The sequence below is a fragment of the Micropterus dolomieu genome, linkage group LG17, assembly GCF_021292245.1.
Source record: "Micropterus dolomieu isolate WLL.071019.BEF.003 ecotype Adirondacks linkage group LG17, ASM2129224v1, whole genome shotgun sequence".
Taxonomy (NCBI): Eukaryota; Metazoa; Chordata; class Actinopteri; order Centrarchiformes; family Centrarchidae; genus Micropterus; species Micropterus dolomieu.
Window position 1 is genome coordinate 30,490,911 of NC_060166.1, and position 24,465 is coordinate 30,515,375.

Below are 24,465 nucleotides of genomic sequence, written 5' to 3' on the forward strand. Positions count from 1 at the left end.
ACATGAATTTTTCTTTATAGTTTTATGTTATTTTTTATAGCCTTTTGACAATTCACTTTCACATTTGTGTGATTTAATGGGTGATGTCAGAATACACATAAGACCAAATCTGTCCACTTTATATTAAACTGAAGTGTAAGGTGTTGTGAGTCATTTCAAATGTGAGTAGGAAAAAGCACTGCATTTTTAGTGTGCTGTTCAGAATTACTATATTGTATATCAGCACTAGCTCACCACGGGTAGAATACATAAGCATTAGGTGACCCTGAGCGACTCCTCAACAACTGTTTTATAATTGTAGGACTTGGGAGGACCTGGGAGTCATCCCACATTACAGACATTGTAGAGCTCTGTCAATATGTGTTTGATTTTCTATTTGTGAATATAAATGTAAGATGTAAATACTCTTAGCTGAAGAGTAGAGTTACCCAGACACTTGATGTGATTCTCTTACATACATACAGATTTATATACTACTACTATACTAAATACACAGTATTCACATATTTATTTACCACTCTCACTGATTATAGATACAGTTACAATTTGGGAATGCACTATTTAGTGACAATAAATTATTTTGGTGGCTATCCATCTCACTCTTATAAATATTTTATTACAAAGAAATATAAAAAACATTTTGATCACTCCAGTTGGTGTTTAAATGTGAAGCTTAAGAGTCATTTTCATTACCTCATTGTTGCACTTCAGTCAGACAGCTGGACATACTCCTTAAAGGCTACTTATTGTAACTCTGGTATTAACTGCTAAGAAATGCCAATAGTTGAACTTCCATTTTGAGACATTGGAGTTGTTCCCTGGCCACAAGCAAGTACAGGGGTAATTCCAGTGAAGCTTATTCTTTTCATCATAATAAGCCACCAGGTCTTGGCCCTTCAACCACAGTAATCTCTTATCAAGTTAATTTGAGATGGGCACCCTTGACTTTGCCACTGACAGTCCATGGTTCAGCTCTGCTCAGATACAGGCAGCCTTTGTAACACTGACCCATTTAAGCCCAACACAATGGCTGAATTGAGTACCATCCTGAAAGTGTCCACAGCCTTCTGCATTTTTGATGTGATTATGTGACAACAGAGGAGGAAAACAAAGATATCCATCATGTAAAACACAAAAATGAATTCAATTCATACTGTATACAGTACAAGTAGTAATTTATCAAAATATCAAAAATAACATTCAAAACGAGAATTTACATAAAGTTTGATTTCACTTTGCTGTCCTATGCACACACTCAACATTCATTCATTTACTTTCTCATTTCATTCTGCAAGGTTGTGCATTTCAGTCCAGACAATGTAACAATCAGAACGCATTATGCAAGTATTAAACCATTTATCCAACTAAGGATAATACCATACTGTCAATGGAATAATATTATGCAAGGATTGTGTGCCCACCATTCATTGTTTAGTAGACAATGTACAGATTGCCTGGGAATTAACAACCGCCCTATTTTCTGAACAACAGTTTCCCATTTGTTGTATTCTGCCATCTACTGGTACAACATACAAAGTGGCCTTCAAAAACATTCTTCAACCACTTTCCTAGAACCTTCTCTCCATCTCTTTACAACCTCATTATCAATTTACAAAAGTATTATTAAAAATAACACTATATCATCATCATGAGTAAATTACAAGTAACACTAAAGTTACATGTGCTTCCCTGACTTTAAATTGTATATCATTCTTTATGGACAGTTTCCTTGCTGCTCTGCGTCTTGCTCATATCTCCAAGCCGTTTTAAAAAGCTAAAAAATAGTCCAGAGGTTTCGGTCTTAATCCATGTACTTTTTTCACTATTCCTCTGGTTGCCTGTGAGCTCCATTGATTTGCCCTCTTGGTTTTGCTCCCCAGGCCCTTCATCTGGAACATGGGTAACAGAAACATTTGGCTTGCTTTTCTTTTCTGTTGAAGGGGTATTCTGGTCTTGAGCACCAGATTTTTTAAAGTTGTGAGATACATCAGTAAAGTCGAACACTTGTTTTGAAGGATTGTATCCAGCACCCTCTGGCAGTGTCCCTTTGTCTCTTGCCGCAGAATTAGGAGTTCTGACTGGGGGCTGAGCCCACAGATTATCTTCCTCTTCCTCAGTTTTAGGGACTTTAGTAGGTAGTGTATTGCGCCGGCCAAGATTAAGTTTTGAGGGGGACTGAGGATTTAGCAAAAATCTAACAAAATTCTCATTGGTTGGGTCTCCAGCATACCTTTCTCTGTCCTCGTCGAAGGTGCGTTGACGAGGCAAGATGGTACTTGGACCAGCCGATTTCTGATTTTCCAGAGAATTGTCACCAAATGAGACACTCCCACGGCTGTTCTGAAAGCGAAAAACTTTTTTAGATGCTTCACGCAACTTTTGGGCCTCATCCTCATTATTGTCCTGTAGATCTTCCTCATCGTCATCAGTGATGGCTGAGAAAGTTCTGCCTGAAGAGGAAATGTTGGCAGTCCTGTTGGCTGGGCGCATAAAACCTCCAGAGTTCTCTTTTCTGGAAGATTTTATTTCTTCTGCATGAAGAATGCCACCTTTTGTCTTGTTGTCCTCATTATTAGTCTGTGCTTTCTTTTGTGAAGAGTTCTCTGTGAGTTCAGCTGCTGAATTCCACTCTTTTCTGCCGATCTCCTTAATTCTAAAAGACCCTCCACCCTTCTGATTTCCAGTGGGGAGGTTTGCCTGAGAGGTAATTTCTGATAGGCTCCCACTGTTGGGGCTGCCACTTGTGGGGCTTCCATGTGAGGATGAGGGCCTTGCAAGTCTCCTCCGAGAGACACGACTGGTGAGAAGGTTCTGTAGTACAGACTCTAATGCAATTCCATCCATTTCCTTGTCTCTACTGGAGCAGGTAGCTGTGGACCTGCGCTTGGCAACACTCTGCAGTCTGTCTTTGTGTCTCCGTTGCACTTCTGCCACCTCTCGAGCCTTGTTTTCCTGCAGAAAATCACACAGTTAATGGATGTTGTTTTTTTTCTCAGCTAAGGAAAACATGCCAGTACACTGGCTTACCTGCATGGCCCGCATAAATTTCTCACAAAAGGAGTTGAAAATGGAGCAACATTCCTCCAGTTTGAACTTGGTTGGGTCTTCACAGAAGTACTCTGCTACAGAGTCACTCACTGACTGCAATTCCTGAAGATCAGTATTTATTTCTGCCAAGCAAATCTCAGCCTCCTAAATGGAGACCAAATCAAAACATTAGTACATGTAATATTCACACAAACTAAACCGAATTCCCCAAAAAGGCTTCCTCACCTTTAAAAAATCCTCCATCTGTGCCTTTAGGTCTTCCTGCTTTAAGGTGTCCGCGTTGCCATTTTGTACTTTCTTTACCTGTCTTTCAAACTCTGCTTCAATTTCACCTTTATTTATTCTAAAAGAACAAAAAAAAACAATAAATTTAGATTATACAGCAAATAGAAAGAGGCTTAAAATATGCAGTGTGCCTTTAAAATGAGATTGTTTACCTTGCTGCAGCTTCAATGTGTTTGAGTTGTTCTGGAAATTCAAGCAGGGCCATGTCTGCCTTCTGAGCTTGCTGTGGTGAATATTATATGTTTGAATAAAAATCACATTTAAAGAAAATGGATTGCACACTACAATCAAATCAAAGTAAGAAAAGCTACTTGCCATCACGACATAATGCATAAGATTCATTCCAGGTTTGTTTGCTTTGGTGTCCACTAACTTCAACAGAGAAGACATGCGGAAGCCAACTGCACTTCCTGCATAGCCACCCTGTGATCAAATAAATAAAACGAGACTCAGAGATGCACAAACCAATAGGAAAGTCATCCCAGACTCCACTATCACATAGTATACACTCACAGCATTCATGTAATTTCCAGTCTTCAGTACCAGTCGTATGACAGAATGGAGATGATCAGACTCCAACAGCTCTAAAAGAAGACACATCATGAATTATGAAGTCTAAATGGGTTTACAACACAATTTTAAATCTTTTACTAGATTTATCTATTTAAAATCCAGGAAAACATATAATACCTCTTCCAGCAGCTGTCAAAGTGCCAATGGATTCTTTCATTTCATCCACGTGGGGAAAAAATTCCTCTTTGAGCACCAAGCCTCTGAGACGCTCTTCATAACTAACAGACACAAGGTTTCCATCATTAGTAAAGTACCATTGATATTTAACATTTGAAAGACACTATATTCAGGTAGCTCACCTTGGAATCTTCACCAACATTAGCATAAACAGATCTGCTTCAGGGAGAGTGGAGTGGTCGCCCTTAAAACTGAACAACTGCTTTGCCTGTATTCATTAACAGAGTCAAAAAAAGCCCACAAATCTTAAAATCAGATTGTGTTTTCTGAGGTAAAATGACAAACAAGACTGTAAACGCTTAAAAAAAATAAAAGCAGCTGTCACACATACCTCCCCTTCATCTGGCAGCAGCTTGCACAGCTCCCTCAGTTTTCCAGAAGCAAAACATAGACTACTTCCTGATTTAATTTCTTCAATCATGTCTTTTACAGGCCTGTGGATTGAGGTGGAGAGACAGACAGGGTTAATAGTCACCAATTATCTTTATGTTTTTGTTTAGGGTTGGGACTTCCAATGAGCAGTGCGTGTCTATGTTAATACCACACTTTTGTATCCTTGGAAAAGTTGAGAATCTGACACCACCAAGACTCTACCTACTCAAACAGCTTTACGAAATAGCACCACTTCTGATGTCAGACCTCAGAAAAACACTGTACAATAATGGCATATTGTTTGACAAGAAACATTTTTGTCAGTTTGAAATGCAAATGTTTGAGGCTGCCATTAACAGTTACAGTATATAATATTTTTTTTAATTTTCTGTTAAATCTATTGCATACGCCAAATACCTTTAAGCAATACATTTGCAATACCTTTACAGTAATTTGAATGAGGGTTACCACACAGTAGTAACCTGTTGGAGCTGTAGAACAGTGCAGAGCAGACCTGCCAGGACATGTTGGCTTTCAACGTTTTGTGAGCATGACTGCTTGCCTCATCCTGTCTTGTCAAAAACAATCACACCTTAAGAGTACTACAACTGACTCACCGCTTGAATTGCTTTAGGAAAATTCCAATGTTCATGCTCCTCTTGGAGTTTAGGATGGAAACCTGGGAGTGGAAACAGACACAATGCTGGATATAATTAATAATCATGTAATCAACTATGATAGTTTCACTATTGGCTTTTGTACCACTGACACCTCAGCTTTCCAAACAGACAGCTGATTCCAAAGGTTAAGAATCCTTTGAGTTGACTGTATTGAACAATCAGGGCAAAGATATCTTTTTGCATCACTGACACATTTTATCAGTGTGTCTCTTGGAAATGGGACATAGGTCAAAGTAAAAGTTTAGTAAAAAATTCTAAGTAATTTATGTTCAACAAACAACAACTAATCAAGGTTATGAACATTATAAATATTCTATTAATTTTCAGTTTCTGGTTGTTTTGATTTAAGACCTGCCTTTATATTAATGATAATAAATGCAGTTTATTATATACAGTAAATGAATACAGGCCATAAGTAGGCTGCTATACAGAATGGTGCTGAATGAGGACACAACCATACCTTCCTTTAGCAAACAGATATGAAGAATAGTCTCCAAGAATAGACTCCACCCTTGTATTGAGTGGTTCTAAATCAAAATACAATGTTTCAAATAGAGGCAATACATCATATTTCTTATTACTATCCTGGAAATGCAATTATTTTAAGTATCACTATAGTCCCATTCCATAAAAACCACATGGATTGGGATTTATAGCATATGTGGAATGAACTCGACATAGCAGATCCTTGTAAACACATGACATGGTCTTAGGTTTTAGCAGAGGGAAACATTGTAAGAATGTTTACTATTTATCTTGAATGCACATCTAGAAAAACATGATCAATCCAGGTCAAAGTACTTCTCTATATTTCAACATTACACAAAAAAATGCCTTACATTTCTATTGCTACATGGGGTTAAAGTGTTACTATGACTAAGCAAGGTGTGACACATGAATCCAGTGTTGTACTCACTATTTCCGCTCCTGAGGCAGCAGTTGGCAGGCCCCTCAAACTATGGCGGTTCAGGGACTTGAGTTGTTGCTGGACCTGCTTATGGCTGAACAGCTCCTCCATGTGATCAGTGTCCAGCTCATATTCCCCATCAGTCTTATCTGCTGTCCAAATGTTGTGCTTTCCTATCACACTGTGTTTGGGAAGAGTTTCCCAGTTGAAATTGCGCATCCTGGAGTTCCGGGTAGCCCCCTTGGCAATGAGGCCCCCGCCATGTAGGGGCGGAGGGAGGCCAGGGGCTGGAGGTAGAGGTGGAGGAGGAGGAGGTGGTAGTGGTGGAGGTGGAGGTGGAGGTGGAGGTGGTGGAATGAGAGGACCTCCTGGTTGCATCTTTTGTCAAGGAGCTTTCAGAAGGTTTCGGAGAATGTCATGTTCTCCATCACACATACAGGCAGGATGAAAACCAATAAAATTTGAATTACTGTTTTTATAGGACTTTGCTGCAACTGTTGTGCTGGAGGAAAATGTTGTCAGTTAGGATGATGCATTCAGACTGAAAGAAAGAGAACAGGGTGGGGACAGAGTTACAAAAACCACCATGTACACTGTGACTACATTCACTTTCTCCTGTAGCCTACCTAAAATTAAAGCTTTTGTGCTGTAAAGGCTTAAACTTTAGAATCATTATTCAGAAGTTACTCCAAATTTATCACAATATCACAAGGGTCTTTATACTATGAAGAATTATCTATTGAGCACGTTACATTCAGTCCAGTTAACTGAGTTAGTTACACAAGAAGCTTATTTGGCAAAAAACATTATATGACAAATACATATTTTAGTCATAAAGGCAAAATTGTAGTTTGTAAAGACCTGGTGTTTTCTTCTGCATCCAGCTAACGTTAGCTATATCCACCTTAATCTGTACAATGTTCGTTACTAGCATTACTAACAGGTACACGCCACGACGTAAAAAGACAACTTACCATTGCTTTTGATTCCGCTGCTGCCCCATTACCCATATTTCCTTGTTCTCTATCTTATCCCTCCGTCGTTTTGTTGAAACGTCACCATCAGAAGTAAAGAGCAACAACAACCTGGAAAGCGCAAGAAAAGAGTGTCGAAACTACCTGCGTGTAAACGACACGCCCAGGGAAGTCATTTTTTACGTCCATGGCAGCCCACACATTCCCAGAAGGAGGACCTCTGGGATTTACTGAACTATTTCGGCTTGTTGGCTGGAGGTTGTGGTCGCGCTGTGTTTTGTGTCCAGCTATCACGAACGTATGTGAGCAGTCCACTGGAATAGACTTATCCAGCTTGATAGGAAAGAAAATTGATTTCTTTTGGGGTGGAGCAATCAATTGGGTTGGTGCTGGCGCAGTGGATAAGACACATGTCTTTGGTGTGAGACACCCGGGTTCAATTCCCCAATTTCACACATCCACCAATGAGTAATTCCCTTAGACCCTAGTTGCTCCAGAGACGTGCGACCTCTGACGCAATTGTAAGTGGCTTTGGGTAAAAGCGTCAGCTAAATTAATTAATGTAAAAGAGTTTGTGATAGACAAGATTTTTACCATTAGCCCAAGCTACTTTTAATAATGTTTGAGCTGGTATGGCCTTGTTTTTTGGTTTTGTCAGCAAAAATAAATCAATCAAATGAGTAAAAAGTACAACAAACTACATACTTAGTTAAACATTTAACCAGCTCACACAATGCCATCGAGTATGACTGGTTGCTGGTGGTCAGATTGGCTTAGCTGCAAGCATTTCAACTCTGTCCCCAAAACTATAGCCCTTAGAAAGATAGGTGCAATACCCTAAATGAGCATGCAAATCCTTTGGCTCAAGGGAAACTCAAGAATAGGTTTCAACTACACTTAATGCTCTCAAAAGGAGGACTTGTCCAATTGTACAGATTCTCAAAAGCTTATTTCCCTGTGTACCTGTGTACATCTTATTTTTCTATAAAAATATCTCGAAGAAATGTGGAAGCCAGATATTTTGTAAAATCAGCTATGTCCAAAGGGCGGCTATTTTAAACCTTACATAGGTATGTTAAGATTCCCTGTCTTTAAGAACTTCTTACAAATTGTATCAATAGATAAGAACTAGCTATTTTTCACTCCTTTTAAAAACTCGACAGAATTTATAGACTCAAACGTCTCACATAGGAACCACTATTTAAATGTAATTAGGCCTGCAATTTTTTCTTAACCAGGAATGTAATCACTTGCACGCTCACTTGCATTTTCCCTGCAAATAAGCCTTGAAAGTAAAATTTATTTGAACTGGGAAGTCTCTGGGAATGTTAACATTTTTGGTTGCATACTACATTTATTCAGAGGGAGTATAGTAAGGACTAAATTCACAACTTAAGATAGTCAGATCAAATGTGTGCCCACAGTCTGTGTGTCATTTTCAGATATATTTAAAATTCAGACACTAGTAATAAGGTACAGCTTAACAAGGGAGGAGATTAGGGATGTGCTTACTGAATAAATTCTGCTTTTGATCGGAGACCATTCATAACCCTACTTAGATGGAATTAGGTTAATTGGGAGGGAAGATGGAAAAGGGAATTATGATAAGAACATGTTTGTGATTTTAATGTTGTTAGGTTTTACCAGCTGCACACACCTACACAAAAGAACACATCCAGCTTGTTTAAGCTACTGTTAGTTGCCCTGTGAAAATAACATCAGGACAAACTAGTATTGCCAAATTCATCATCCCTCATCCACTTAGGCTAGGTCAATATCAGTAGACCCACATTTTAACAAAAAACAAAACAAAACAAACATGTACTGTCAACATACAGTCCATGAAGAGATACTGAAACTTGTATTATAACCCAGAAAATATGTGGTTTCACATGTATCCAGTATTCCTGTTTACATTTTGTCATTCCCATTCACTGTATTGTCATGTACATAATTAATCATCATACATATCGTACAGTATGTACAAGGGGCGGCTGTGGCTCAGGAGATAGAGCGGGTATCCCGGCTCCCCCAGGCTGCATGTTGAAGTGTCCTTGGGCAAGATACTGAACCCCGAATTGCCTCTGGTGGCTGTTCCGCCAGTGCATGAATGTGTGTGAATGTTAGTTTCTGTTTGAGCACTTAGGCTCAGTGATATGAATGGTGAATGCAGCTTTGAGTGGTTGAAAAGACTAGAAAGGCACTATACAAGTACGGAGCATTTACATACAATGCCTGAAACTAAATCAGTGAGGGAAACAAGATAAACACATTTAAATATAGTAAATGCATACAGTAGGCCACAGGATGTGATGCATATTTGCAACCCAACCCATGGCATGTCTACGGTTGACAAATTGACAGAAACACAAATTTAATACAAGGTCTAACTGTATGGGCAACCTCTAAAACTAAGTTTGTGTTGTTTTCTGATACTATGCAAGTTGTTTTTTGACTTCAGAAGTCATTCAGAAGCTTGTTAACACTGAAGGAATGAAATAAAATCTGTTAAGTTAGTTAAGTGGTACAAGCTTTACGTAGTCGTATCTCAAGATTGAGTTTCTAACATACTTTCACTGGGTATTTTTAGTGGATGAACTTTGCGGATGACTTCTATTACCAAGAAGACAAATGATGACATGCAAGAAAGAAGTTTTCAAAAAGCAGCAAAAACAAGAAAAGGTGTTTCAATGTGCATTGACCCACAGTAACCTCAACTTGACTTTCAAGTAATGAAAGTATCATTAGATAATTATGAAATAAGATAATAAGTCATGGAAAACATGTTAGAGATATATTAGATTGTATTATCATGTACACATTGGTGGCATACATACTACATATATTCTGAGTTTTCTGTACATAATCTGTGAGAACTTCATATAGCAAACAGATCTGTGTCAACTGCACACTAAAGTGAAACAAAACATCCAGCAGATTTTATTGGAAATGCAGAACAAGACAAAGACAACCATCTGACTGAACTAGAAAGATAATAAATGTACATAACATACAATGGTATGTTACAAACAGATTGGTAAATAAATAACACAAAATAAGTACAAAGTAATGTACTCATACATTCTGTCCTTGAAGAGACACTGAGACTTGTATTGTAACCTAGAGTGCATGTGGTATCACATGTATCCAGTATTCCCATTCACTGTTTGTGTTTTAAAATTTGAAACTTCAAGAATGAGTCTCAAACACTGTATTTTTCAGCTGCACTCTGGTGCCTTCTATTGAAACAGAGTCAATCAACCACTGGCTATGTGTTGCATTTTGATTTTTTCAAGTCATCTGCTTTTTTCCATGTGTAAACTGTGGAATAAACAAGATAGATACTCTGCGGGATTCATAAGGGCATATCTGAAGGTACTCAAAATTTTGGAGATCAAACTAATTATAGATTGTATATTAGGTTTGAGAAAAATCACTATATTCATTATATATATATATATATATTTTTTTTTTCTATGCATGTAAACCATAAACTGACCATTCAGGCAAGTATTCCATTAAGTGATATTAGAAACATAGTGGGAAAACTTATTATGCTATATCCTGATGTTTTTGAATATGGTTCATGCATACTAAAAAAACAAAAAAATACTATTTCAGAGGATATTTCATAAATTGTGATTTTTATCCCACTAATTTACTAATCTGATTTGTGGAATTCCTCCCATGTCATATACTCTGAAATATTAAAGATAATGCTTTTGATAACTTAATAAACAACTAAAATAATTCATGTGCAAAACTGCCTATGGGTATTTCCACAATAGTAAACTATACTGTACATAAATAAGAAGTCATATGATGTAAATGATTGTGCTACCTAAAGAATAAGAAAGTAACAAAATGTCATTTGTGACTTAAGAAAACAATTCTTAATACAACTGAAATTGTTGTTCCATCTATGTAATAAGTGATGTCAAAAAAAACATTACAAAAAAGAGATATCTCGTGTTTTTCTTTATCACTGGCAGCTACTGATCCTACGATATACTCCCTTATGCATTTAATGCTTGTCCATCTAACCACAATGTCAAGTTCTTCACTGACCAGCGGGTCACTGTACATCTCAAAGAGCTGAACTCTGAGCGCTCTTTACTGCTCCTCCAGCCAGGATGGCTTGTCTGATCCTGGGGGCTTTAACTTTACATTGAACTGTATTAGAGTTTGTTCCAACTGCTGCTGGTTGCCAGCAAAGTAAGCTGAGATAGCATTGTGGAAGAGAAGCAGCTGCTTGTGCATCACCTTCACCTAGAAAAAAGAATTGGATAATTCTGCCATTACAAACACATCTGCAAGTGTTTACAGGAAAGCACAGCCTGTTAATATCTATTAAGATTACATATACTAGCTGCTCAGATTAGTTTCTGGGAAATCAACCTACAAGCGAGTTGCACATTACATTCCAATACAATGCATTCCCAAGTGTCAAGCCGGCCTTTTAAGATATTTTAGGCATGAAAAATCTTACATACTGTGACTAATGTTGATTTTTATCGTCCTTAGTTTTCATTAATTTGGCCAAACTGCCAAAATAAAATGGAATTATGTTTTTAACAGTGGGGATCACAGGTCTGTGTTTAATTTAACAAAATGGAGGCATTCTCTTTAACTGTGATTATCTGCAGGATGAATATGCTTGCGTCTATGCATGAAGATGTCCTTGCTTCCTTTAGTTTGACATAGTCTGGTGCAATAGATGCATAATAACAAAGAAGAATGTGCATTCATAAAGCTATCCAAAAGCAATTTTCAGTGGGTGTTTTTTAGGGAGTAGCCTAACACCAGGCTAAAAAAGCATTTACTGCCCTTGCTCATTCACAGATTGAAGCCTGATTCACCTCTGACCACACCCAGCATCAGTGATACCTGTGGTTGAATGTGGTCAAAAGTGTGCACTGTTGCACCTGTAACCACACCCAATAGTGATGTCATGGGGTCCTACAGTACACTTTACTCGAGAAGTTTAACCACTGGAGCACAAGGTTTCAAGAGGTGTCAAGTTACTCTTTAAATATGCGGACATTTCAAAGAAAAAAAAACAATTGTTCAAATGACAAACCTTGTTTTCCTCCAGGAATTTGAGCTTGATGGTTACATCACTACGTAGCCTTTCATATTTGTCTCTGTGAATCTGGTAATCATGCTGAGCCATCTCAATGCGGACCATAGTAGCTGCATCCCTAGGGCCCAAACTCAGCTCTTCCAGATCAGAACGATAGGCATCAAACTCAAGTCTGCATGCAAAAACAGTTAAGGCTGTCATAGGCTCCCATTTTCCAGGGGATCACCCTAGATGAATTCAGATTATATTCCTCAACTCTTAAAGAGGATGTCAGGATTAGTTACCTTGCATTTTCATAATGCTTAATGGTCATCAGGGTATCCTCCATTGTTTTGTTGACCAGGGTGTTGACACTGGATACGAAGAAGTTGATGGCACTGAGCAAAGCCTCGCCATTCTTACACAACAGCTTCTGTGTTTCTGCATTATACCCAAACTCGTCCTGCAGAGAAACACATACCAGTTAGCTTAATTTCCATTACATGTCACAGAGAGCTTTGGCAATACTGTACCTGCAACTCTGGGGACTTCTGGCTGAGGTCGGTGAAGGTGTCTCCTAGAGCCTGTTGTGTCTGCACCATGCTTTGAAAATGGCTGGTGAGTGCAGTTGCCAGTCTTAGGATGTTTTCATACTTGTTCTTGGTGTCTCTTAACACGTCAATCTGAGCCTCCAGTTCCAGATCTACTGTTCGTGAACCTCGTCCAAACCTCTCTGAGAACATCTGCTTCGTACACTGCACAGAGATTACATTAAACCCAGCATAAGAAAATCAAATGAAGTTAAAGGGGACCCATTATGCTCATTTTATGCTCTATGTATTCTGGGACTCCACTAGAGTAGCTTTGCATAATTCACAATTCAAAAAAAATCGTTATTTATCTTATATTGGCTTTTTATGCAGCCTCTCAGTTCATCCTCTGTCTGAAACAAGTAATGTCTTTAAGGCCACTATCCCAAAAAATCCAATTTCTTCTGATTGGCTAACTTGTGGAAACCTACCGAGGGGCAGTGAAGCCCCCAGGAAGTGTTCTGGGCCAATTTCACATAGTGACCGAACAGTAGAATTACAACGTCTGGGTCCATCACTTGATGCACACTTTGCAAAACCTTTCCCCCTTGACTTACATTGTGAAAGAAGTCACTGTAAAACAGTCGACAAAATTTTTTTGATTGTTCACGATTAAATCCTTTTATCCCCATTAAGTTAGTGGAGGGCTAATAGTAGTTAGCCGTTAGTTAGCTAACGGAAGTATCTGGTACGCTTGCTTTATGGACCAGCATGGGGCCATGCAATGCAGAAGATCTCTGAAAGCCGGAAGAACATGTTTCTGGAGTGTTTCTGGGGGTGTGGCTCTGCCTGGACTGGGATCTCAGAGAGTGTGTTGGTGTTTACACCACTAGCACAGGAGCTTTGGACCGCCAGGAGGGAGAGGTTATCAGACCCGGGCTCCGAGCTTCCTAACGGCAGCTACAGTTAGCAGAGGTTAGCAGTCACGTCACAAGTAAAGCCATCTGTCAATCAAGAAACTAACCAACTTTACTTCCCAACTAAAAAATAACTTTCTGTATTGACATATAGAACATCTCAAAAAACCTGAAGAGGAGTCCTGAGCAGAGCAGTTGAATAACTTAGACAGACTGAACGTGTGTATGGGCTGCCCTGTACTACGTGAGCAAGGCCTGCTGGAGCAGATCATGAGCAGATGACCATAATAGGACATGAAACTTTGGCCACATTTAATATGAACATATGCATAACTAGTCCCCTTTATTAAGATGGTACAAAAACATGTAGTCACTTTGACTGAAACACACGTGTAAATGGTCACAGCTGATTTTGATAGAAGAGAAACTACTCAATCCCCATTTCAGTTAACTTAATCATGTGGTATGTTATAGTAATAATATAGGATAATACAGGTAATATACTTTAAAATTTGATATGGGAACAATATGGATAAACTTGGTACCAACAGACACCCCAACATGTTGAGGGATAAATAGAACTAACATATCAATTTTATCAGCTTTTGGAAACAAAAGTATCTAACACACAATACCTTGTATGTGTTTATGCCCCATTTCTTTACACTGTCTAATTTCTCCACTGCCACACCGCGAGAAACTTCTTCAGCTGAATTACTAGTGTTATGGTTCGACGACCCTAACACACAAAAAAGAACAATGTACATATTACTGCATGTTATTTTATCAAAGTTTACAAGGCAGATGTTTAAAAAAAAATTGCATGGGTAATGACAATGAGTGAGGACAGTGGGGACATGGTGATGAGCCTGGTGATACCTGGATGCTGGTCTGTGTGTTGGGCAAGTCGACTGGCTGCAGATTGACTGTTAGGCAAATTAACACCCCTGGATTTCATGCGAATGTCTGAAATGAGCATGGTAATGATAAAGTGTGATGATGAGAAGAAGGCATGAAGTGAAATATATGTCAAAAAAGCTTGGCAGTGAGATATGCGGCTAAACAGCAGAATATGTAGACTGAAAGAAAATGTTAGGCTCTAGGAGGAGGATTTCTAATAAATTGGAATTAAAAGGGGTTTTGAAATAATCCACCATGCAGGTTTTTCATGCAAAATAAAAGGATTTATAAAAAAGATGGGAAAAGGACTTCATGGGATGAAAGTAAGTACCAAGCAATGACACAACATGTCATCCGCAGTGCATTTCACAGCATAAAAGAGGACATTCTTATTAGACAACAATACAGCATTCCAAGTGACAACCTTATAATATCAGGTTAGTTCATCCCTAATTTGAAAGCTGCCAAAACGTTTCTTGTTGCTGAAGCTGTGAGTTGAAGAGATACAAACAAGGTTGCACACCAATCCCTTGGTCAAGCAACACCAAAACAGCTTATGAAGGGGCCAAAAACAGACCAACATATGAAAGGTTAACTTAGAAAACCAAAAAGGGTCGTCAGAATACACAGCCACCTGGTCCTGGTGCAGGGACTCGTCTTCTGTCCAGATACTCAGGGTTGAAGTGTATTGCAGGCCCTATGGGATATGGATGTTTGTAATATGAACCAGGAGCATAGAGGTCAGCAGTTCTCTAGTGACACATCAAAATACAAGGAGGAAAAGCTCTCTGTATGGTTCTTAAAGGGGAATTTAGATCAACCTCTTTCAGTGAGGATTGCAACAACAATGAGCAATCTCTGGCACAGCTCATGGCAGACAGAAAGTGTGGTGGTGTGGGGTGGGGAGCATTCGAAAGTAGAATGAACAGTGAGCTGTGTGGAGCCAGAAATGCACCTGGCAAAGTAACTGCAGGGTCATTTGTATTCACCGGCAACACTATTACAATGATATAGAGTTATTAGCATAACTTAGCAACACTTAGTTAATGCTTAAATCCACGATACCTTTGTAGAGCTAACTGTGTCTGTACTGTGAAGAACAAACAAAGAATGCAAAACCTGTGAAAGAAGGCAGTCAGTTTTTTTTTTTTTTTTACTAATACCTTTAATTGAGCTGGTAGGAATGATGCCCCCTGCAGGTCCTCCATAACCTCCTGAGACAATGCTGGTTTCATTCAGGTTGGGTCCAGACACCATTACCTGCTGCAAATCCTGATGGATTTACAACAAAATATTGGTAGAATAGAAGGCAAGAAATATTATTATATTTTTCATAATCTACAGTACAGGGACAGTACAGTGCATTTTTTTCTAATACGAGCCACCTTTGATAATGTTATGAAAAGATAAAAATATTTGAGGCCCAGAAAGTTGTAACTTTAATTTGTAATTTTTAACATTATCAACTTAAAGTGTCTATCATCCAAAACTGTTCCAAGTCAACCCGCACATGGAGACTGCACCAACAAATTGCTTATGTGCTGTTTTATTAATCAGCATGGTGGCCCTCAGTATTACCTTCTTCACAGAGATAGACAAATTATCTATGTAGGACCACTGATACTGCAGCTTCCTAAACCCTGTCAGGCTGTACAAGAATGAGACATAAAATGCACTATAGTTATGCATTTTATTCACTGCTTGTCATGCAAAAGATCATATGACTAAAGCATCATATCCTAAATAATGTCGGAATTACTCCCTCTCCATGCTCTCAACACATCATTCCCAATTGCAGGCATTGATGGTGATAGTGGCATGTAACTACTGTGCATAGCTGCAGGCCTGTGCATGGTTAGGTAACAGTTGGCCTAACCATCCTCAGTCCTAGACTGTACTGTTAGTAGAAAAAGGATAGAGAACTGCCACCAACTGAGCGCTAAATGCCAAGACAGATTTAGCAGACAGACATTGTCAGTGAAGTGTGAGAAATGTGACCAACTTACCTGCTCCAGACTGTCATCCTCTGGTAGAGTCCCTGTGTCTCCATTGCTGTTAATAGGGATTTCCATGGTAGCAGCCTTGCTCATGATACTGTCTGCCATAGCGAAATCTCTGCAAGACAGCACCAAACACTGAAACATAAAGATAATATCATGTTTTTAGTTTTACAAAATGATAATCACACAGCCTTCTAATCCACATCAACACAAAACAACAGCTTGCACACTGACGTTAACGTGGCAGGCTTATAGCAGCGGTGCTGATGTGGCTGGCTAGAGGGCTACTGCTTGACAGCTAGCTTCCTCACCACTGTAGCAACCTACAAAGTCCAGTCGTCCGAATGAGAAACAAACCGTTGTTTGCACTGCAGACTTAAAATAATTTCAACGGGAAAGCACCGTTGTCTTTAATTATCATTCAATGCTACATCCATGATGCCTTTTCTTGCAACGCTCACATTATCTGCCTGCTTCCATGTAATTCAGAAAATCCCTGCATCCAGCCAGCTAACAGCTTTAGGTTTGAAGTATAATTTCGAAATAAAAGTTTGTGAGCTTTTTATTTTATTTTAAGTCACGTGGATGGGCATTAAACGCAAATCACCTCGAGTAAAACGTATGATCTATGCTGTTTAGTTTGTGTTGTTTAACAAATAAGAGGTTGGAAGCGTATGCTGTGAATACATGCTCTTATTTTGAAGGATAATGCCTTTAACGTAGCATCATCGTCAAGCCCCCTCCCCTGTCCCATCTTCCACGTCGTGCAGTGCTGACGTAGTTTTATCCTTAAATTGTAGTACTGTCTTTCTCCTGAAGATGTCACTAACAGTTCACTGTCTAGTAAAAAGTAAAACCTGACGTGTCACACATACGCTGGTCCCTCAAATGATCTGAGTATTAATCATTAGAAGAAAGGTTGTTGACGCCTGCCCGTTACATTGATTGCAATATCTCTTGAAATCAAACTGTATAAATACAGTCGTTTATTTTGAAATGTAAAATGCCTCCAGATAGACCTCACCCTAGTAAACTAACCACACTTCCAATTATTTGCCTCATTTATTTCAATCACGGATGCAAGGGAAGTGCACATGGTCTCCAAATGTAGAAGTTTTTCTGTAATTACTCCAGCTCTGAACAGAGAACCAACCCCTCATACCCACCCACAATGTATTCCTACAGTAAAACAGTTAATTTTCCTTGTTGTGCTGATTTCCTGCAAGCGGCATATTTTCCAAACATCTAAAATCTCATGTTGAGAAAATGTTTTCTCATTCTTGCTTCTTCTTCATCATCCACCTCACACTACACATTTCTGCACATGACTGAATATGACTGCTGCCTCCACAAGATCAAAGGCAACAAAATGACAAATGATGGCTGGGCTTTTCATGTTTTCCAATTAATCAAAAAAAATCAACATGTCAAAGGCTATTTGACTGTCATGATATGTGTTCTGCTTTTGATCCTCCTGCCAAAATTCATGGAAATTTTTAACATTACTATGGACAAGGTCTCCGCTGAACCATATAAAGTATATGTTTACATGTCAGTAATCATTTTCAGTCATCCAATTCATAAGAGAAATCTAGTATACATATCTTTGGAACTGGGTTCTGGCGTCCAAAACTTTTCAAAGCTGATAATCCGACCCATTTCACACAGTAATTGGCCAGGTGTGAGGAGGTAATTTCTCACTTAAGCTCTACTTCCATTCCTTTCTATATGTGCAAACAAGTGCAACACAATGAATACCTTTCATATGCCATTCGGAAGAAATATCTGACTGTCACCTATGCCTTTTGTAGTTGTTGGGCGACACTTTCAAACAAACTCTGGCCTTAAGATATAGTCACATTAGCCTTCCATTCAAGGTAACTGCCCTGCATGCAGCCATTTTAAAGGATGTAATGTATGCAGGTAATCAATAAATATTTACCAGAGCTTTTGAAATCCTTGAAAAGTATCTGAAAGTGACGCTGCAGTTTGCAGTCTGTAAGCATGATGATGAACTTAACAGGGTAAATACTAGAATAATATATTGCCAAACTGGGAGACTGTGCGAATATTCATAGGATGGTAGTGTAATGTGACCGGACCTTTAGCCTTAATGGGCCTCAACATGTAACATTAATGTCATGTGACAAGTACGTTGTCAAAGTTTACACACATAACCTGTTGTTGTACAAATTGTACATTTGTGTATATTGTGGAATTCATCTATTTTGGCGATCTGTTTTATTCTGAATACATTAACGTAACAATGCCTATATTTACCACTCTCAAGTATGTCTTAAGCTTTTGTTGAGAACACCAGTCCACTTGGTAAATCCCTTGTGACCTGGCATAAAAGGTGATTATATAAGTATATGACCATTCACTTGTGGAGTAAATAAACAAGGCTACGGCTGATACAGTCAACAGACACACCCAATACAGTGATGTGTTTTGTGTCATAATACATATAGGTCTTGTCAATCAATGGCTATAGCCTATTAAAGTATTTTTTACAAAGGACAGGAACTGAGGTCACAGAAATGTAAAGGTAATGAGGCTGTTGCTGTTACCATCATCTCAAAATATTTCAGTGCTACTTTAGTTCCACTTTGGTGAGTGAATAATTGAAAGGGTATGTTTTGACTCACCATTTGAAGAGAGTGTCTGACTCAACATCCTTTAGCTCCGGTACCTTTGACCTCCACATTATTCATGGCACAAAAACAGCCTGCTGTTGCTGAGGCTTTCATTTTAATACTAGTTGTTTTGTTTTTTGGAGTAGAGGTAAAGAAAATTGTGTGCAGCAGTTAGTTAATAGCATTGTACAATTTTGCAAACTGCAATTAGATACTTAAGGCTTATTAAAGTAGAGTTTAATCACAAATTCTCTCATGTTTTAGCACATTAATGCGATAAACATCACAGATGTAGCTTCATAACAGTCAACAGTTTAATGTTTTAACAAGGGCAGCGGTGGGAGGGGTTTATACCAGTTGTCAAACTCTCTCTACTCTCACCCTTGGATAGACATTTTAAGACACCAAATTCTCACACAGGAGAACGTAAATTGTGTGTTGCCTATAAATTTAGAACAAGACCAAATAAAATTTTAAAGGTTTCAGGCGGGGTCTCCTCTGAGACTATACTGCATGTCACAATGCCAGGGTATGCATGTGAGAGGAGCGTGAGACCTAAACCACAGTGTACCCCTCCCCCCTGTCATTTTAGAGAATAGTTCATCTTGTTTTTAATGATCATTAAGCACGCTTCCAGATGTTGGGTGGGAAATTCATCCTCACACAGTCCCCTGTGCTCTGCAGCAGCAAACAAGAGTACTGGAGTGAGACAGAGTAATCCAGAAAACCATGGCAAAGCAGTACTGTCTGCATCCATGGGAATTACAAACAGTGCTCAATTTTTACATTATAGAGCATATGGAAGCCATTTTATAGTATCTTTAATGTGTCAATTCAAACAGTCTGTGAAACTTTTCCCGGTCGGTGGTTCAATCAATGCTCTCTCAGAGAAACAGCAATTCATCATCATAATGGATCCTTGGATGATGTGAATGACAATTGTACAATGTCTGAGAAGACAACAAACAAATAAGAACAATTCATATTTATGTACATATTTATGGATATTTCTGTTTATAGTACTTATACAGCATTGCTCTAAGTATAGGCATGGATCTGTGTGAAATTATGCATGGTTTGTGATACATTGCATTTCTAATAACAAGAAACATTACTTTGATTGACAGTGTTGTGTTTTCAAATGAATCACTGACATAAAGACTCTTTTTTTTTTGTTATCTTCTTTATTTTGAAAGCACAGAGCTGTCAAGAGTATCTCTATTATTTAGACTAAGTCCCAAACAACTGAGGAAAGTAATATCTTGACACATGAAAAGAAAAAGAAAAAGAAACTCTAGGGTATTATTTAGTAAGTGTGAGATATAAAACATTGTAAAAGTATAAGTCATTTAAGGCATATTTTCTCTTCTATACACCTCTGGCAGTGAGCACAATGACCTTGCGTATATGGCGTGACAGCAATGGCCCCCATAAAACATAGGCTTTGCAATTTCTCTGATGTTTCCAATTAAATTCACCTGCATAATCAGAGGGACAACTAGTCAGAGGCCACAAATAAACTGAGGGGGCAATTTAAGAATCGTAAATCCCACAAGGGCTTGTTGGCATTTTCACTGAAGTGTTAAAGCAGTTAATTTTGTTTTTTTGAACACTACCTTTGGTTGGCACACAGAGGCTGCGGTCAGGATATGCACGAAAAGGCAGTTGTTTAGTTCCTTTATACTGTTTACTTATTTTGTCATGCAATTTTTGTTTTGCAGGTCTCCAATTTTGCAATCTCATTCATTTTAGTTTCTGCATTTTCTCAAACCATGAATTAGGACTGCTATATGAAGAGATTTGAACTCTATGTTAAATATAACTTTGTATACTAGTGTGCTATAAATATAACTCTACAACAACCTTTTAAAGAAGCTGTTGACAATGATGACAAGTTGTAAAGACTTTCCTGAAATCAAACTGTGAATGAACTCTTGATTTTGAGCCATGGAGCACCTTTTGACAGAACTTATCTCAGCCAATATGTAAATTGTCTGTGCTGATTTCCTGAGACATACCAAACATTCAAGAGATTGCCAGAGGACTTGGGGTTTACCATATTCTTCCTCTTCAGTTCAGATTCGTTCAGGTTGCTGCATACAGTGTGGTCGAGTAATCATGCAGCTTACAGCAGCTGGACAGCAGTGACTGCTGAGGAAAAAACTCTATGGCAATACAAGGAAAGTGTGGGTGTTTTAAAGTCATTAAACTACTGCGAAAAAAGGAAAAATAAATAGTTGGAAATCTGTAGAAAGCAGAGTGATTTGTGGACATGCAACCACATATTTTTTTGAAAGGGTAGTTAGGATAACCTTTTATTTTGGCAGATCTTATTACCATGATTTGAATATGGTGTTTCTTGGAAAAATACAATATCTGAATCTTGAATTACTTTTTATTAACACAACTTCTATGAACATTTTGAGCAACAAAAGTAAAACATGACCAATGCACCAATGGAGTATCCCAATAATGTTTTTTTTCTCCAATCAACAACATATTTGGGTCATTTTCTAAAGCCTGTCAGCATGTGGGCTAGGCATGGAAATTTAATTACTGATGACTTTGCTTTGTGGAGCAGCTTATCCTTCGCCAGCATGTCCCATGGGTTGTTGTAGCTCAGGAGGTATAGAGCGTGTAGTCCAATATCCTTAGCAAGACCTGAACCCGAAGTTCAGTCCATTGTTGTGAATGTGTGTAGGCAAACTTGTAATGTGTTTGGTCCTCTAAGGTACTAAAGCGCCATATAAATGCAGTCCACGCCAATGTCAAGATAATTTGTGTAGCTTAAAATTCCTCCTCTTCAGACAACTGGGAAATGCAATTGGAGGCATGGTGTGGAAAAGGCAATTAAAGATCATTTATAGTAAGTTGTAACAATAATAGAAATGTAGTTTAAAAGGTTTGTATTACGTCCAATTTAGAAATAAGGCCAATGTTACAATTCAAAGTCACAAAAAGTAAGTCGATGGAAATGCTCAATAGCTGTGCTTCACATCACTTAAGCCGCTTTTCGACCAAAGGTATTGGGGACTTTTAAGTCCCCAGATCTATTTTCAAGGAACTAAAAGGTTCTTTCAGCCCACTGTTGTGTGCGTTTCCACTGTGGTCTAAAGAATTGCAAAGATTAGGCAAATTAACCAGCTGAAGTAGGCTGGAGGCCTAAACGACGATGCACAGGCATCATTATTTGTAACCACTAACCATGAGCAAAATTTATAAATGAACATCAGATTTGACTGGAATATAATGAAAAACTATAGGCTTTGTGTGACCATTAAAAGCAGCTTTTTTTGTGTGGGAGTATAATGAAGAGACACGCGATAAGAAAGCAACACAAAAATAAAATTGCAACAGTTTGGAAAGTTATTACAACATTTCCAGCCGACAAGAGCTGCAGACCAGCTGCAGGACTCACGCCTGTGTCCGCCTGCGTCGGAGGAACGTGATGTTTAACAAGCTTTATTACCTGCTGTAATCAGCTGTTCCGCTTGTTTTGGAGAAGAGGAGACCGACTTCGGCTCAGTGTAAAAAATTCCTGTCTGATGAAAACTTCAAGACCCAGTATTTACCGTAACTCCATCAGCTGTTTCCGAGCAATAGGCTACATTAATGCCGACGTTAGATTTCAGGCTGACATCAGCGAAATGTGTGGATAACAAACTTGATAAAACCATCAAGTTCTTAAAATAACTACAGCACAGAGAAAGAATCACAAAAATAAAATCGTGACAGAAAGTTATTAAAATATTTCCAGCCGACAAGAGCTGCAGATCAGCTGACAGCACTCACGTCTGTGTCATGATTTTAATGAGCTTTATTACCTGCTGTAATCAGCTGTTCCGCTTGTTTTGGAGAGGAGGAGACCGACTTCAGCTCCGTGTAAAAACTTTCTGACTGATGAAAACTTAAAACAACAACTCAGAACCAAGTATTTAGCTTAACTCCATCAGCTGTTCGCTGTAAACACACTACTGCAGCTGGCTGCTATTTCCGACCAATACATTTAGCACATGTGTTAGCAGATGTAGCTGCCTCTCAGGCGGACATCGGCAAGACATGTGTGCTATTTGACTGTTGATTGAGATTTATTGTTTTGCAAACAACGGTGGAAAAGAGAGAAGCAGTCATTGAAAAACACCGGACATTTTCCAGTTAAAGCCAGTAGCCTCTACTCGCCCATTCAGAATTTCACTGCAAGGCAATCCCCCCCCCCCCAAAGTACCGGTACTTTCGGAAAGTACTACCCCCCCCCCTCCCCCCCCCGAGCAAGGACAGAGAACAACATTTATACCCTGGTCCCTTCAAAGGTTCCTAGTTCTGGGTTATAGTTCCTTTGGTCGAAACGCAGCTTTAGGTGTGGGAAAGTCTGCGGACAGGGCAGCTTGGATTTTGTGTGTGGGCTGTTTGCAAGAGAAAGCACTTTGGTTTGGTGTGGGCAGGTTAACTTGAAAGCACCTTGATCATAGAGACCTTCACTCATGACAGCATCTTAGATGCATGACTTCCTTCACTTAGAGCAGTTCTTAAACCCTCACCTAAATGGAACATCTTAATAAGCTTTTTGGCGACTCAATCAGGACTCATGGTCCTTTACTTATACAATGCATGCTTTCTACTATTCTAGTGCATACGTCACTTTGATGTCACAATTCCAATTTGGATTTATGCTTACTAGTGTTGATATCTGGTCCATGAATATATTACAAACACAGGAGTGGACATACAGCATCCCTCTGCTTAATGCTCATGTTAAGGGATCTTGTAAAAATGCTCAGAGAAAAATCGTGGCTCTGATTATAAATAGTCTAGCTCATACTCCTGCAGTTCTTTACACAAGATACTTTGGGGAACTTGGTTGCAAGCTTTTTCCAAATTCACAAAACACGTGTAGACAGGATTAGTAGACTCTCATGATGCCTCAGTTAGTTAAGAGGATCAAAAGTACACCATTCTGCCTCCAAGATGGAATCCCATAGGAATAGGTATGACAATTGGCTGGAGTCTCACTTCCAGCACCTTGGCAGAGGCTTTCCAAGGAAGGTGTGACTGCTGGTAAAAACATTAATCACACCTACCTATTCGCTTTTATTGATTGATTATTTTGGGCATGGCTGGCTAAAGGCATAAGCCATATACAGTGAGGAAAATAAGTATTTGAACACCCTGCTATTTTGCAAGTTCTCCCACTTAGAAATCATGGAGGGATCTGAAATTGTCATCGTAGGTGCATGTCCACTGTGAGAGACATAATCTAAAAAAAAAATCCAGAAATCACAATGTATGATTTTTTAACTATTTATTTGTATGATACAGCTGCAAATAAGTATTTGAACACCTGTCTATCAGCTAGAATTCTGACTCTCAAAGACCTGTTAGTCTGCCTTCAAAATGTCCACCTCCA

The 24,465-nt window shown here is 38.8% G+C and overlaps 2 protein-coding genes across 9 annotated transcripts; both read right to left on the reverse strand.

Moving 5' to 3' along the window:
* Positions 1 to 596: 596 nt before the first annotated feature.
* fhdc4 (FH2 domain containing 4) lies at positions 597 to 7,400 on the reverse strand. 2 transcript variants are annotated; one of them, XM_046074744.1, is made up of 12 exons: positions 7,017 to 7,400; positions 6,052 to 6,583; positions 5,073 to 5,134; positions 4,415 to 4,517; positions 4,206 to 4,291; positions 4,024 to 4,124; positions 3,847 to 3,917; positions 3,649 to 3,756; positions 3,486 to 3,556; positions 3,274 to 3,391; positions 3,028 to 3,192; positions 597 to 2,952 (listed from the first exon to the last, which is right to left on the reverse strand). In XM_046074744.1, exons 2-12 carry the CDS (start codon positions 6,418 to 6,420, stop codon positions 1,708 to 1,710), a joined length of 2,499 nt encoding a protein of 832 aa, XP_045930700.1. In that variant the 5' UTR covers positions 6,421 to 6,583; positions 7,017 to 7,400; the 3' UTR covers positions 597 to 1,707. The 2 variants fall into 2 exon arrangements, with proteins under 2 accessions (XP_045930700.1, XP_045930701.1); XM_046074745.1 differs by lacking the exons at positions 6,052 to 6,583; positions 7,017 to 7,400 and adding an exon at positions 5,596 to 6,006.
* A 2,402-nt stretch (positions 7,401 to 9,802) lies between these two features.
* On the reverse strand, positions 9,803 to 16,942 carry LOC123986579 (arfaptin-2-like). Of its 7 annotated transcripts, none has more exons than XM_046074912.1 (10): positions 16,887 to 16,942; positions 16,432 to 16,540; positions 15,589 to 15,697; positions 15,060 to 15,122; positions 14,405 to 14,491; positions 14,161 to 14,264; positions 12,612 to 12,833; positions 12,384 to 12,541; positions 12,097 to 12,271; positions 9,803 to 11,285 (listed from the first exon to the last, which is right to left on the reverse strand). In XM_046074912.1, exons 1-10 carry the CDS (start codon positions 16,925 to 16,927, stop codon positions 11,130 to 11,132), a joined length of 1,224 nt encoding a protein of 407 aa, XP_045930868.1. In that variant the 5' UTR covers positions 16,928 to 16,942; the 3' UTR covers positions 9,803 to 11,129. The 7 variants fall into 7 exon arrangements, with proteins under 7 accessions (XP_045930868.1, XP_045930872.1, XP_045930869.1 ...); XM_046074916.1 differs by having other exon boundaries at positions 16,432 to 16,560; positions 16,887 to 16,924; XM_046074913.1 differs by lacking the exon at positions 16,887 to 16,942 and adding an exon at positions 16,737 to 16,880.
* Positions 16,943 to 24,465: the final 7,523 nt, after the last annotated feature.